The sequence below is a fragment of the Muscardinus avellanarius genome (genome assembly GCF_963383645.1).
Source record: "Muscardinus avellanarius genome assembly, chromosome: 14".
Classification (NCBI taxonomy): Eukaryota; Metazoa; Chordata; class Mammalia; order Rodentia; family Gliridae; genus Muscardinus; species Muscardinus avellanarius.
In genome coordinates, this window is record NC_137800.1 from 60,738,099 (window position 1) to 60,753,362 (window position 15,264).

General features: G+C 49.9%; 1 protein-coding gene across 1 annotated transcript in view; it reads right to left on the bottom strand.

Annotated features, from left to right (window-relative positions):
- ANK1 (ankyrin 1) overlaps positions 1 to 14,085 on the bottom strand; it is a gene marked incomplete at both ends in the record, with an annotated part of 241,218 nt that extends 227,133 nt beyond the window's left edge. The window contains one exon of the mRNA XM_080710073.1: positions 13,960 to 14,085. Within this exon, the coding sequence (XP_080566199.1) occupies positions 13,960 to 14,085 (126 nt within the window). The remainder of the gene's footprint in view (positions 1 to 13,959) is intronic.
- Between the last annotated feature and the right edge of the window lie 1,179 nt (positions 14,086 to 15,264).

The window sequence follows — 15,264 nt, forward strand, 5'->3', positions numbered from 1 at the left end:
GGCCTTGGCCTCAGTGGTGACATGCTTAACAGTCCTTCCTCACTGGGCGTGGTGGCCACGCTTGTGATCCCCGTGCTTGGGAGGCGGAGACAGGAGGATCTCGCAGGTTCGAAGCCAGCCGCGCTGGCTTAAGAGACTTGTTTCCAAATAAAAAAGTATAAAAATAGGTCTGAGAGTGTAGCCCAGAAGTAGAAGGGTTTCCAGAAACCCCAGTACCACCAAAAAAAAAAAAAAAAAAAAAAGTCCTTCCTGAGGAATCAAATGGTAATATGTCTGTTCCCTGGCTATAGAACCATCTGCCTCTTTAAGTCCTGTGTGAGAGTAATGTTGGCCCCTGGGTTTGAAGTGCTAATTCAGGACTGGGGTACAGTTCAGGGTAGAGTGCTCACCTAGCCAGAATGAGGCCTTGGGTTCCATCCTCAGCACTGAAGTAGGTAAACTAATCAATCAATAGCTGCTGAAGTTCAACCACACCACATGCTGTTCAGATGTCCTGCAAATAGGGATCTGTTTGAGAATGAAATTCAAAGGCTACTGAGGGTACACAGAACAAGCAGGAAAACAATGTTAAAAACAAACAAACAAAAAAAGCCAGATGTGGCAGCACATACCTGTCATTGTAGTGCTTGGGAGATCAAGACAGGAAGATCACAGGTTGGAGGCCAGCCTCAGCATCTTAGTGGAACCCTTAGCAACTTAGTGAAACCCTATTTAAATATTAAAATAATAATAATAACAGGGCTGAGCTTGGAGGTAGAAAACTCCTGAATTCAATCCCTAGTACCACAAAAATAAAATATAAAAATAAAAAGACAATTATGTTCCAGAACAGTTCAAATAATGTTATGTCCATAAATGAAAGTAACACTACCATTACGGCTAACGTGTTCAGGGGAGGGAGAGCCGGGTGGGATGGGGAGGGAAACACGCCACGTGCTGTGTGCACGTCCGTCGGTATCACTTTGAACCTTGCTACCTTGCTATGATGTATAATTACAATGCACAAATAAAAGTACAGAAATAAAACAAATACGAGCTGAGTGTGGCTGGCTGTACCCCAGCAGATAGAGCACATTTCCTCAGGCGTTCTGCAGTGATAACATGGCTCCCAAGACCTTGCTAGGCATCTGCAGTAGACAGTGCCCCTTCCACGGTGTGCTCCCGCCCTCCTGAACCAGGAGTCTGGCTTGCCAAATCCATCAGTGCCTGTCCCTGCCCCAGACAGCGGCTCGGGCGAGGAAAGGCCTTCGCGCCCACCAGCATCAAGCAAGCTGAGCTGAGAGGGACACGGTCCCATTTCCAGGCTTGTCAGTTGTAGAAACCCACACTGCTCTTTCAAATGGCACTAGCATGAGTTTGCCAGATTCCTGTGCCAAGGGAGACCCGCCGCCTGTAAACTCGAGTACTCTGCAGACATCCCCACCTGTGGAGCTCTTCTGACTCAGGCGGCTTTCCCCCCTTTGCTTTCACTGCAGTTGTGGAGCAGGTTCACGTTTCTCAAAGTCTCTCCTAATTTGTTTAAGAAACTGGCGGCAATACCAGACGAGTACTATCAACCTTGGAGCTGACCTTTATGACTGTCTCTGGAATAGAATGCCCTATATTTAAGTTATATGCACAGGCTGGGCACGGCGGCAAACAGCTATAATCCTGGTACTTGGGAGGCTGAGACAGGAGCATCATAGGTCTGAGGTCTGCTTTGGCAACTCAGCCAGACCCTTAGCAACCTAGTGAGATCTCAGCAATTTAGCAAAACCCTGTTTCAAAATAAAAAATAAAAGGGCTGGGGGTGTAGCTCAGAGGTAAATTACCCCTGGGTTCAATCCCCAGTACTGATAAATAAATTATACACATGGTGGGAATTTAGCCAAGGACTAGACTTGTACCTTTTATTTCCAAGGCGTACTTTTTTTTTTTTTTTTTTTTTTTTTTTTTTTGGTGGTACTGGGGTTCCTGGAAGCCCTTCTACCTCTGGGCTACACTCCCAGAATTTTTATATTCTTATTTGGAAGCAGGGTCTCTTCGAACCTGCGCAATCCTCCTGTCTCCGCCTCCCAAGCGCGGGGATTACAAGCGTGCGCCACCACGCCCGGCCAGGGGTTACGTTTTTGAACCGTGTTATAAACGAGTGAGGACACATACCCTTCAGGGCTCACGCACAGGCATGCGGTTTTCTTGGCTCCCGGAACCTGTCCATGCCCGTGCCTGCTCCTGACCTAGGCTGTATTGGCTTCCCCGGGGAGGAAAGTGTTGTGAGTGGGATCTGAGGCACTGGGCCAACATTTATTAAGTGCTTACTGTATTCCAGATGCTTTCCATATAGTAAGTTCCTCGCTCCTTCTGATGATCCTGCAGGGTGGTGAAGCAGCCATTACTCTCTCCTTGTTATATATGTGGCAGATTGAGACTCAGAGAGCAAGGGAGCAATATTGCCAGTCACCCAGCGAGCCAAGGCCGGCCTCCACCCGGCCCCACATCTCTTCATTACTGCTTCATCCAGTCAACGATGGCCTCTGACACAGAGACCTTACCAACAAGCACACTGGAATGATGCAGGCAGGGCAGCCTCTCCTCATCTAAGACTTACGAGGTGATGTTTCAACTGACTTCTAATGGAGAAGTTGGCCTTAGCGGTTGAGGCCAAAAGTCAGAGCGCAGAAGGACCTAAAGTCGAGGGAAAGCACATACCCCAAAGCACTAACGTCCTGGGTGCAGCCCAGGCAGCATGCAGGGAGGCTAGGACAGGGCTGGGTGAAGCAGCCTGGGGCCCAGGAAGCCAGAGACACGCCCGGACTTTATTCTCAGGGCAATTGGGAACACGGAAGGATTCAAAGGAGGGAGCATGGAGATCCGATTTGCATTTCTGGAAGATCACCCTGGCTGCAGAATGGAGTTTTAGGCCCAACACACGTTTTCAAGTTGGTTTACAATGGATGGCCTCACGTGCCAAGACCCAGCCACCCAGACTCTTTGGGACCACGGTCCAGCTCCACTTAGAGCCAGGACATTCTGTTACCTACTTGGCTCTAGTCCACATCACCTTGGAATTCTTAATTGGGGTGTGATGTCATCTATAAATTCCAGCCTTCATCTCCAGAAAACACAGGCTGGGAAAGCCTGGCTACCTGCCCTCTGACACAAGCAAGGCGCCTCTGGTCTCTTCTTCTCTTTCTGTCTCAATAACATGTATTGCTTATTTTTTAAAAAATCTGTTTGATACCCTGGTTTCAATATTTTGCCTTTCACCACAGATTTCCATGGAAATGAACAACTATGAATCTTAAACCAGTTATGTGGGGGGGTACTGGGGATTTAACCTGGGAACATTCAACCTCTGAGGTATACCCCAATTAAAATAAATATTTATTTATTTTAATTTTGAAACAGGATCTCATTAAGTTGTGGAGGGCCTTACTAAGTTGCTGAGGCTTGCTGTGAACTTATGATCCTCCTGTTTCAGCCTCCCAAGTACTAGGATTACAAGTGTGTACACCATGCCTGGTTTAAACCAATTTTTTGAGTTCTTGTTTTGCCAAGGCCATCTATACTCTTAAAAGTAAGGAAGGCTTAAGCCAGGCATGGTGGTGCACACTTTTAATACCTGTGCTTGGGAGGCTGAGACAGGAAGATCGCACAGGTTCGAAGCCAGCCTCAGCTACTTAGCGAGGCTCTCAGCAACTTAGTGAGACCCTGTTTCCAAATAAATATAAAATAGGTCTGGGAGTATAGTCCAGAGATAGAAAACCTCTGGGTTCCACCCCAAGTACCACACCAAAAAAAAAAAAAAAAAAGTAAGGCTTAAGCCAGGCTTGGTGGTACATACCTGTAATCCCAATACTTGGGAGGCTGAGATAGGAAAATTACAAGTTTGAGGATAGCCTCAACAACATAGTAAGAATCAGCCACCTAGCAAGACTCTGTTTCAAAAACAAAAAAATAAAATTGAACTGCGGTGTAGCTCAGAGGTAGAATGTTCCTGAGTTCAATCCTCAGTAACACACAACACACACACACACACACACACACACACACACACACACACACACTAACAATAAATAAAAATTTATACGAATACAAAAAAATAAAACAAAAATAAATTTTAGCCAAGTACTTGGGAGGCTGAGACAGGAGGATTGATTGCAGGTTCAAGGCCTTAAAACTTTTTTTTTTTTTTTGTTTTTTTTGTGGTACTGGGGTTCCTGGAAGCCCTTCTACCTCCGGGCTACGCTCCCAGACCTATTTTATATTTTTGAAACAGGGTCTCTTACGCCAGCGCGGCTGGCTTCAAACCTGCGCGATCCTCCTGTCTCCGCCTCCCAAGCGCGGGGATTACAAGCGTGCGCCACCACGCCCGGCTAGGCCTTAAAACTTATAATGGGACCCTTAGCAACTTCATGAGACCTTGTTTCAAAAAAAAAAAAAGTAAAAAAGAACTGGAGGTATAACTCAAAGGTAGAATGTCCTGAGTTCAATCCCCAGTACCCAAAATACTAAAAAAATAAAAATAAACTTCATCACCCAGGAACACACACATCAAAGAACCACTGTAAACCTTCTGTGTATAGTGTTTCCTCGTGTAACTCTGTTCTCAGTCACTATGATCCGCAGTTTCCTGATCTGTTGAGTTTGTGATTTATACAAGTTAACATTGTATCCATTTAAAGTCAACATTACATCAGAAGCATGTTCTTACTTTTTTGTAATGAAATACATTTTTAAGAATACACAGCCAGGCATCTTGGCACACTCCTGTAGTCTTAGGTCCTGGGGAGGCTGAGCCAGGAGGATTACTTGAGCCCGGGAGTTCAAGGCCACTGTGGGCAATCCAGCAAGATGCTGTCTCCTTTAAAAAGAAATTCTTTCAAGTACTGTTTTTATTGAGTGCACTAAAGGAATGTCACTATAGGAATGGTGATGGTGTCCAAGCCCCTTCATCATCTTCTTCATCATCACCATCCTAATTATTGTTATTATTATTATTATTTTGGTGCTGGGGATTGAATCCAGCAGCATGTTACCTTGACCTATACCTCCAGCCCTTTTAATTTTGAAGTGAGCTCTTGCTAAGTTACTGAGGGTCTAAGTTTCAGAGGCTGGCTTCTAATGTGTGGTCCTCCCATCTTAGCCTCCCAAGTACTGGTATTACTTACAGGCATGTGCCAGCATGCTGGCTTCAAGCCTTTCTTTGAGGATGAATTGGTCCCACCTGTTCCAATCCACCTCAGGCCACCTGGGCTTGTTCCTCAGCAGGTCTGAATGTCCACCATTCAGACTCCTTCCTCCTCGTGACACCTGTCAGCTTTGTCAGCACATGCACCATATTAAGTCAAACACTCAGAATGCCTGCATCCCGGGGCCTCCCCAGGCCCTCAGCACTAAGTGGCGGCCCACACCTGTCTACTGTGGGCCAACAAGTCCCCACCGTATTTAGGAATGACCTCCCAAGCTCTCCCTCTGCCAACTGAGAGCCCCAGAAAGCTACCTACCAATGGGTTCTAAAACAGGGGCTCATTGTTTTCTTCCCAACCTGCTCCCTCTCCTCTTCTGAGATCACTGAAAGGCGTTGCCAGCTAACTCTGCAACACTGAGTCTGTGAGTGAGACACACACTCACACACCGTTACATATGCAAATGCATATGCAAATATGTTGACCTATAGCCAAGGTGACTTCAGCGTCATCGTAGACTACCCCAGCACGCGCGCCGCGATGCTCACACAGGCCGCCAGGTTGTCAGCGTCTTCCGCTCCTACTCCCTGGCACCCTGGCTTTGGCCAGCCCAGCTCCAGCCCTTGACACTCCTTCAGAGTTCTACCACCAGCACACATCTGCACCAAATGCTGAGAGAGCTTCTAGCCCTCTGCCCACTGCAAAATGTGCCCCAGCCCCTCTCCAGGGCTCCCAGCCTGCTCTCCTGGCCCCTGCTGCTGGGCCACCTCCTCCTCCAGACCCCAGTCCTCACCTCCACCGTGCTACTCCCTTAGCTAAATGCACCTGGACCCTAGGGGCCCACAAAGACCCAGCCCAGCCGTCACCCCTGTGCCCTAAGAAGCCTCCCGGCTCCTCTGCCAGGCTGGGTCCAGGCTCTCGCACTCCTCCATGCACCACCCACTGAGTTAAAGTCAACTCTTTAGTGGTTGTACTAATTTACAATCCCACCAACAGTGTATATTATTAGTATGACTACTATGGAGATCAGTATGGAGGCTTCTCAATAGACTAGGAAAGGAACCACCTTATCATCCAGCTAGCTCAGTATCTTTCCAAAAGAATTCAATTTAGAATACTATAGCGGTATTCCACTATGATGTATGAATACAGTGCACCAATAAAAAAATAGAATACTATAGCAATATGTGCATAGCCATGTTCATAGCAGCACAGGTCACAATAGCCAAATTATGGAACCAGCCTAGATATCTGTCAACAGATGAATGGATAAAGGAAATGTGGTATATACACAACGGATTTTCACTCAGCTGTAAAGAAGAACAAAGTTATGTCATTTGTAGAAAAAGGATGGAACTTGAGAAATACGCTAAGTGAGTCGGCCAGTCTCAGGAAGTCAAGGGTCATACGTGGAGCTAGAGAGAAATGGGAAACAAGGAACTTCAGGTAAGTGGGGGAGAGGCTGGTGGACTAGCAGAAGGGGACTGGGAAAGGAATGAGAAAGGAAACCGCTCAAATAATGCTCTGCCCATCCATGAAGCCATCACTACCAGCCTCACAAGCATGCACAGAGGGGAGGAGCAGGAAGGGCGGCGGTGGAGGGAAACACACCAAGGGCTGTCTGTCTGACTTTGAGCCTCACTATGATGTGCATTGACGATGTCCCAGTAAAAGTATAAGACGCGTCAACTCTACTCGCCCGCTTCCTTAGGGACATGGTGAGCCCTGCTCTTCCCTCCTTCCTCATTGCCCGGTCTCGTCTCCCCAGTCCACGCGGTCCACTCGCTTGCACTGTAGATCTGCTCCGCTGGTGGCTGTGATCTCCAGCTTGGCTTGTACAGGCTCCACTCGTGGGGCACGTGCCGGCGCACAGGTGCCTGGCCCCAGCCAGCCTCCAGAGTCAGACTCACGAGTGTGAGATGGTGGTGAGCCCTCTCTCCACAAAGTGTTTGCGATTCCAGCCGAGTGGAGAGGGCCCTGGACCACTCGCTCTCTCCCTGCTTTTCCCAGAGTCTCAGCCTGTGGCCTGGCTGCCCCTTGACTCTCAGGGTTAGCTTTAAGAGCCATGGCTTATGCATGCAGTGGTGGTAAACTCCTATAATCCTAATTCTTGGGAGTCTGAGACAGGAGGAGCATAGATTTATGTCCAGCCTCAGCAACTTAGCTAGCCCCTGTTTCAAAATAAAAAAGGGATTGGGGAGTGTTTCTCAGAGGTAGAATCCTCCTGGGTTCAATCCCCAGTACCCCCCCCCAAAAAAAAAACAATTAGACGTCACTTTTATGTCTCCCTTATGATATATAGCTACAAATGCCATGCAGGACACTATATGTTTGAAAATATCCAAACTGATCTCAAAGTTATAGACTAGACCCACAGAGATGCCTGAGTAGGTCTGTGATAATAAATCTTGTCCAAATAGGAACTTCAAGCTGGGTATGGTGGCACACTCCTGTAATACTAGTACTTGGGAGGCTGAGACAGGAGGATCTCAGATTGGAGGACAGCCTCAGCAATGTAGCAAGGCTCTCAGCAGCAACCTAGTGAGACCCTGTTTCAAAACAAAAATAAAAAAGGGCTGGGGACATAGTGCCAAAGTAGAATGTCCCTTGGTTCAATTCCCAGTACAAAAAAAAAAAAACCTGAAAACAAAATGAAGATATGATTTAAAGTATCTTTTCTCATTTGCCAGCACTGAAATAATCATGTGCCAGCCTTCCCAGACAGACAATGAAGTTTCACACCACCGGCAGAAGGGCACATAATTTACCAGAAAGTAGAATTTAGTTAACAAGCATTGTGACAGTCAGCCTTCCATCGCTATAACATATACTCAAGAAAATCAACTTATAAAGAAAAAAGGTTTATTTCGTCTCACAGGTTCGGAGGTTGCCGTCCACGGTCACTTGACCCTGTTGCTTTTGGCCTGTGGTGGCAGTATCATGGCAAGGAGTACATAGTGGAGCAAAGTCCAAGACACAAAAGAGAGGAAGAGGAAGGGGCCAGGGTAAGGGATGGCTATCAAGGCCATGCCCCAAGGATCTAACTTTCTTTTGCTTGGCCCTACCTCTTTTTTTTTCTAAGTACTAGGGATTGAACTCAGGGACATTCTACCTCCGAACTATACCCTCAGCTCAATTTTTTTTAATTTATTTATTTTGGTAGTACTGGGGGTGGAACCCAGGGGCTTTTCTACCTCCAGGCTATACTCCCAGAGCTATTTTATATTTTCTTTGGAAACAGGGTCTCACTAAGTTGCTGAGAGCCTCACTAAGTAGCTGAGGCTGGCTTCGAACCTGTGCGATCCTCCTGTCTCAGCCTCCCAAGTGTGAGGATTACAAGCGTGCATCACCACGCCCAGCTTATTTATTATTTATTTTTAAACAGGATTTCATTAAGTTGCTGAGAGCCTCACTAAGTACCTGAGGCTGTCCATGAACCTGCGATCTTCCTGTCTCAGCCTCAAGTACTGGGATTACAAGCGTGTGCCATCACGCCTGGCTGGCCCTGCCTCTTAAAGGTCCTGGCACCTAACAAAGGCCTCACAGTCTGGGGGAAAGTCCTCAATACATAAGTCTTTGGAGGACATTTCAAATCCAAATTATAGCAATCATCACATTATTAACTGTATCATTGTCCATGATTCCTAACATGGACAAGTATTATGTGTTAATTTGAAAGAATTAAATTTAAATTAGAAGTTTTATCCTATTGAGAGGACAGAAGCAGAAGAGGAGAGCAGGCCGCCTTTGCTGGAGAGAGCAAGAGAAACAGAGGCCCCGGGCCTGGCCTTTGGTCTCCTTCCCAGAGATGCCACTAGCTCCAGGTTCTGAAATTTAGCTACTGCCCCCCACCTTGAAGGGTAACTGCAGGGAACAAAGAAAGTGCAGACCTTACAGTTCTGGACAGAACAGGTGTAGCATCTTCTCTGCCCACAAGGTCTGGTCCAGCTTATGGCGGGAAGCACAGGAGCTCCCAGGGAACAAACCCCTTCATCACCCCCTTTCTGGCAGGGGAAGGAGGAGCTGGCTTGACAAATAGACACGAGGCAGGCTGGGAGAATCCCCACATCGAACCTCCCAGGGCGTGAGACAGGCATGGCCACTTCCATTTCTTGAAGCTCCCCATGTACTAAAATAAGAAGAAACGCTAGAGCAGCGGTACTGACGCTGTCGGTTCATTTGAAAGGCTTGCACTAATAAACTAATGCTTTCAACAGTTCACACACAGTGCAAAGTAATTGTGCTCTTCAAAAGCCAAACAGACTTTATATACAAATACCAACTCATAACAATATATCACAATGAAGCAGTTTAGCAACAGGATCCAGCTTTAAAGATGGAATCGAGCTGGGCATGGTGGTACACGTCTGTGATTCCAGTACTTGAGAGGCTGAGACAGGAGGATCACAGGTTTGAGGCCAGCCTCAGTAACTTAGCGAGATCCTCGGCAAGTTAGTGATACCCTGCTTCAAAATAAAAATAAAACCTGGGTGGCCGGGCGTGGTGGCGCACGCTTGTAATCCCCGCGCTTGGGAGGCGGAGACAGGAGGATCGCGCAGGTTCGAAGCCAGCCGCGCTGGCTTAAGAGACCCTGTTTCCAAATAAAATATAAAATAGGTCTGGGAGTGTAGCCCGGAGGTAGAAAGGTTCCATCCCTAGTACCACTAAAAAAGGGGGGGGGCTAGGGTGTGGCTACAGGTAAAATGCCCCTGGGTTCAATCCCTGGAACCTCCCCACAACACACACACACACACACACACACGCAAGATATGGTCAACGTCATTCTCTTTCAGCGTGGTTGGTTAGCTCTTATTGAACTGATAACCCCATTCAGAGATAAGAGCAGAAGTTTGGATTTGGGAGTCGTGAGCAATGCGAGTCCTGCTTCGCTTTCTGTTCTCCATCCTGCTCCTGCTCCCATCCCCCTCATCCTCTGCTCATCCCTGTGCTAAGTCCTAGCCACAACTACCCCAGTGTCGGGCAGGTCCCCCCTAAATCTTCCCTGAGGTTCCAATTACTGGATCAAGCAAAGCGATCTCTGCAGGGCCTCCCCCACGGTGATGGAGGAGGGCCGAAAGCTCGCATGCTGTGAAGACTGGAGGGCGTCCCACCCCTGGTGCGGCTTTGCCTTTTGCCCCCTGCATCCTCCTCCATCCCTGTGTAAGGCGGTGGCTCCGTGGGACCTTGCCCAAACACTGCCGGTATTCCAAATGGCCCCAACCACTTGACATTTAGTGCAGCCGAGACCCTGCGAAGAGCTAACTGCGTGCTCGGTGGTAGAATTCACTGCAAAAGATTAGGTAGTTCCACTGGCTGCCTGTGAATTGCTATTGCTTTGCAAATGATTAGAAAAGAGAGAAATATTCCACTTTCTTTGGATGCCCCCAAAAGGCAGTCAAAGAGTTTACTGCTCACCCAAACACATGCCCTCAACCGAGACACTATCTAGGCAAGCAGAGACAGACATAGGTTAGTGCGCTCATCCAACACTAACTCCACAAACACCCACTGCAGCCCCTGCGTGTCCATTACTGAGCTGGGTGTTGCAGACACAGCTGTAAACAGGCTCCGACCTTTTCCTTCATCAGGATGAGAAGAGGATGGACAGAATGAGGGATACGGAGGAAACTCGGTGTATGCTTGCAAGGCACTCACAGGTATTGGGGTAGGGCACTTAGCTAATCCTGCACATAGGGCTGAAAAGTCAGCCCCGTCTTTCCTCCTCTGTCTTCCCCCCTTCATCCACTGCTCTTTCCTTGAATCAGGCCCCTCATCCATGCTCTGCCTCACTGTCCCTCCAGTCTCCCTGTCCTCCTCTCCTCCTAACCCCAAGCTCTGGAAAAACATAAAAGGCAGCCCTAGAAAGCTGTGGCTCTTAATGCAAACCCCTGCTTTACCCATGCTTTGGGTTCTTCCTGCCGCAACCATCAGAAGCAGAAAGATACCAGAAAATATCATACATGCTAGGTTTTCTTTAAAAAAAAAAAAAAAAAGCCCGCAACTATAAACAGCAAGCTCCTGCCGAGGATGTGTGCTACACAAACTGAAAACTGAATGGAGCCCCATAAGAAAGCAACCACATTTAGAGCTCCTGAGTTTAAGCTCAATTCCCGTGTCGAGGTGGCTTCTATCTGTGCCAGTCAAATGAGTCACAACATCAGCCCCCTGCATCCCCCGGGGCACGGCACCCCTCAGCAAGCGCCTCCCACACGGCATCACCAGCTGTGAAGCTGCAGCCCTGCTCAAGTTACAACCATGAGGATTCTATAGCTGACGGGGTTCTGTTTAGTTTGCCCAGGTTAAGTAGGTTACCACGGGATAAACGCCTTTCCTTCCAGTAAATTCAGAACGCCCTTGGCTCAGATAAACATTCCTGTGAAGTGCCAGGGCACTGGAATAAGTGTTCATTTGCATGTAGAAAACTCTTTCTATGTGCTGATATGAGGAAAAAGGAGCGTGGTTCCAAAGCCACCCTGTTGTCTGTGTGATCAACTGGAAAGTCCTCGGCTTTGCCTTGAGAAATTACTTCCCTGATGAAAAATAAGACTTCACCTTATATGAACCTTTGAGTTAGTGCCCAGCCCTCTTCGTAACCAGTCCCTATGTGAAATTCCTCCAAATTCTCCTTTTGTGCTGAAAGTGTGTCTGAGCGGTAGAGCACTTGCTTAATATCCACAAGGCCCTGGGTTCTATTTCCAACACCACAGAACAGATAGACGCCTCTCTGCACTACCCCGCTTCCCTTCCCTTCTTCGGCCTCCCATCTTCTTGTGATCTTACATCTTGCTATAAATATTAAACCTAGTATCTGACATGGCTGTCAAGATCATCCAATGGCTTCAAGAACTCACAAGCATTATGAAATATAAACACAAAGGAACCCTACATTTCCACGCCAAACTCCCACATCCAAATAAGCCCCCCCCAAGAGGTTATGTCACTGCCATCACTTTGAATTAAGATTTCCTTATGGTTATATCAATCACAACACCCAGATACTGCAAAAAAAAAATAATAACAAAAACCCATATGGAGGATTCTGAGCGGTTACTGACGCAGTATGCCGTGACCAGCTTATAAGACACAATCACACAATTCCAAGGGAGGGGTCACTATGATCACCCAACCCTAAGAAATGGAAATAAAGCTTTTAGATAATGTAAAGATTAAGACCAAAGAAGTAAAAAGATATTGAAATCACCGCTTTTATGAGCATATTCTGTGCAGTCAGAATTCAGAGTTCTATTAGAGGAAGTTTCAGAGAAGAAAAAAGAATAGAAACAGAGTTTTGTTTTGATGATTGCTTAAAAAAAGATTATTTACAGTCTCAGGAGTATATAGGAGGAAACTAGAGAGCAATAAGTAGGCTAAAACAGTGAGCGAACAGTTTTGGAGCGGATTGGGATTGCCTTGGCTCCAAAAGCAAAAGGCAGGGGTGGAAATACAGAGCGCGCCTTCCAAATGAGAAGTTTATGCTGTTGCCAAGAAAGTGGGTGAACCTGTCACTTAGAACCAGACTCCCCTCTCTGACTCACAGGATGGGCCCTGGTATTTTAGACTCTAACAGGGGCCCCCGGATGGGATTCTCTCACAATGGCACCAGTCCAAACTCTGATTCAACACTGGTTTGGGGAGGCCTCTTTCCAATCTCACCAAAGGGGTGGTGCCTTGGTGCAACTACTATTTACACACAAGATGGTAATCTTTCTCGAGAGAGGCAGGCAGCTGTCTTTTGGAGGAGCTTAGGGAAGCTGAAAGTGCTGGTTACTTCTGATAAAATCACAGAATACCTCCACTCTTGCGAACTCATCTCTAGGAAGTGGCTGGACCCCTTGGTGAGTGGTGTGTGACCCCCAGGCAGCCCATCCCCCACGCTCTGCCATCAGCTGCAGGCCCCAAATTTCTTTCTCAGAATGAGACCATTTTATGAGGAAAAAAATGCTTCCTTCTTTAAGGCAGTGCCTCTGCCCTGGAGCGCGGAGGGGCTCATTCTCTGGACAGGATACTTGCAGGGTCGAGTCCCATACCAACTTCTTCAGTTAAAGTAGCTCTCAGGAGCTGGGTCCCAGCTCTGTCCTCAAATCCCAGAATCAGGTCCCTGCAGCCTGGCCTGCAAGTCTCTCCGACCTGGGGCCCTGAGCTGCTGCTTGCCGGAGCTTGCTGCCTGTGCGCCTTCACATGGGGATGTACATTAAACACTGGTGCTTCTAACCTAAGGTCGTCCTAAAGATGCCTTGCTCAGGTGCCAGGAGCCCCAGAGCCTGAGAGGAAGGGCTGGACACAGCAACAGTTGACCTTAGGGGCCTGGGTCAATGTGGGGCATGATTTCTCCACCTCCCTCCACAACGAGAGTGCCCGGTCCCACTGATGGGCAGAGTCGCTCTCGCACCAGGCCTTGGGGCCAAGCTAGACAGCACCCGCGCCGGGCTTCCAAAGGACTATCCCCTCCTTGCCATCAGCGGCTCCTCTAGCCACCCTAGGATAAGGTGTTGCCGAGAGCCCGGGCCTGGGGCCTCCTTCCTCCCCGCCCTCCGGGCCCACAGTCAGTAAAGGCGATGCCTGGCTGCGAAGGGGCAGGGAAGGGCGGGCGACCTGGAAGGACGCTCCCTGCGCCGGAGAGGGAGCGGGCACCGCCGCAGAGCTGGGCAGCGCTGCCTCGGGCTCCGGAGACGACTCTGCCCGACAGGTCTGGGAGCGGGCAGCGGCGCCGGCACCTGTCCGCGGTGCTGAAAGGTCCGCGCCGCCGCCGGGCGCCCCGCCCCACCCCGCGGCCCCTCGCGCGCCCGGTCACCTTCTTCTTGCGGTCGCGGGAGCGGTTCCTGCGCTTCCTGCTGGACTCCTCCTTCTCCTTCTGCTCCTGGAGGGCCTGCGCCTCGATGTCTTTGATTTTCTTCAGCTGTTTGGCCGCTTGAGCCATGGCGGGCCGGGCGCGCGGACCCGCCTCCCGGGCCGACCCGGCGGCGACACCCCCAGGGGAAGCGCGTCCCGCGGCGGGGGCCGGGGCGGGGGCCGGGGGCGCTGCCCGCCGCGGCCCGAGCTGCTGGGGCCCCGGGACGGGCGCGGCTGGCCGGCTCCCTCCTCCGGCCGGCTCTCCTGCGGCGGCGCGGGCGGGGCGGGGCGCTGCGGCGGGCGGGGCGGGCGGGGCGGCCCGCAGCTCGCGCGGGAGGGCGCGGGGCCGGCGGGGCGCTGCGGCGCGGGCCACCGCGGGGCCGGGCGGGCGGGGGGCGCGGGCCGGGGGCGGCCGGGACGGCGGGGCGGGCGCCGGCCCCCGCCCGCCCGCTGCCGGGCTTGCCCCTTCCCGAGCAGGTGGGCCTTCGCCGGTGCATATTTACCAGTTACAGGTAGACAGCGGTCAGGTAGCCAGTGAGCCGGCTGCCTCTGCTGACGCGTGGACCTGGTTATCTGCACCGTCCTCCCCCATGTGCACGCGCGTGTGCACACACACGCACACGCACACGCACACCAGGCAGCAGCACGCCTGTGCTCAGCTGCAAAAAAGCTACACCTGGCAGCCCGGGTCACGTCTCCGGCGACCGGGGCCTGAACCTCCTCTCACCACCCGTCACGTGTCAGGAGGGGAAACTGAGGCCCCGATTTGAAAACGTTTGCCCCTTCGGTCTAGTGTGGTCCCAACCTACTCCCTCGCCATCCAGTGGGACACAGTTCTTCTCTTACACAGTTTGGAGGAGCGGAGTTGTGAAAAACAGTCTTTAAGACACAGAGAAGCTGGTGTGGTGGGGCACTCCTGTAATCCCAGTACTTGGGAGGCTGAGGCAGGAGGATCACAAGTTTGACAGCCTTAGGCAACTTATTGAGGCTCTCCACAACTTAGTGAGACCCTGTTTCAAAATAATAGAAGAGGCGGGGGGGTGTAACTCTGGTAGAATGAATGTCCCTGTATTAAATCCCCAGTGAGAAAAGAAAGAAAGAAGGAAGGAAGGAAGGAAGGAAGGGAAAAAAAGAAAGAGGAAGGGAGGGACAGATGGATGGATGAGGAGGAAGGGAGAAAAGGGGAGAGATGGAGAGAGAGAGAGAGAGAGAGAGAGAGAGAGAGAGAGAGAGAGAGAGAGAGAGAGAGAGATGGAGAAGCCCGGCA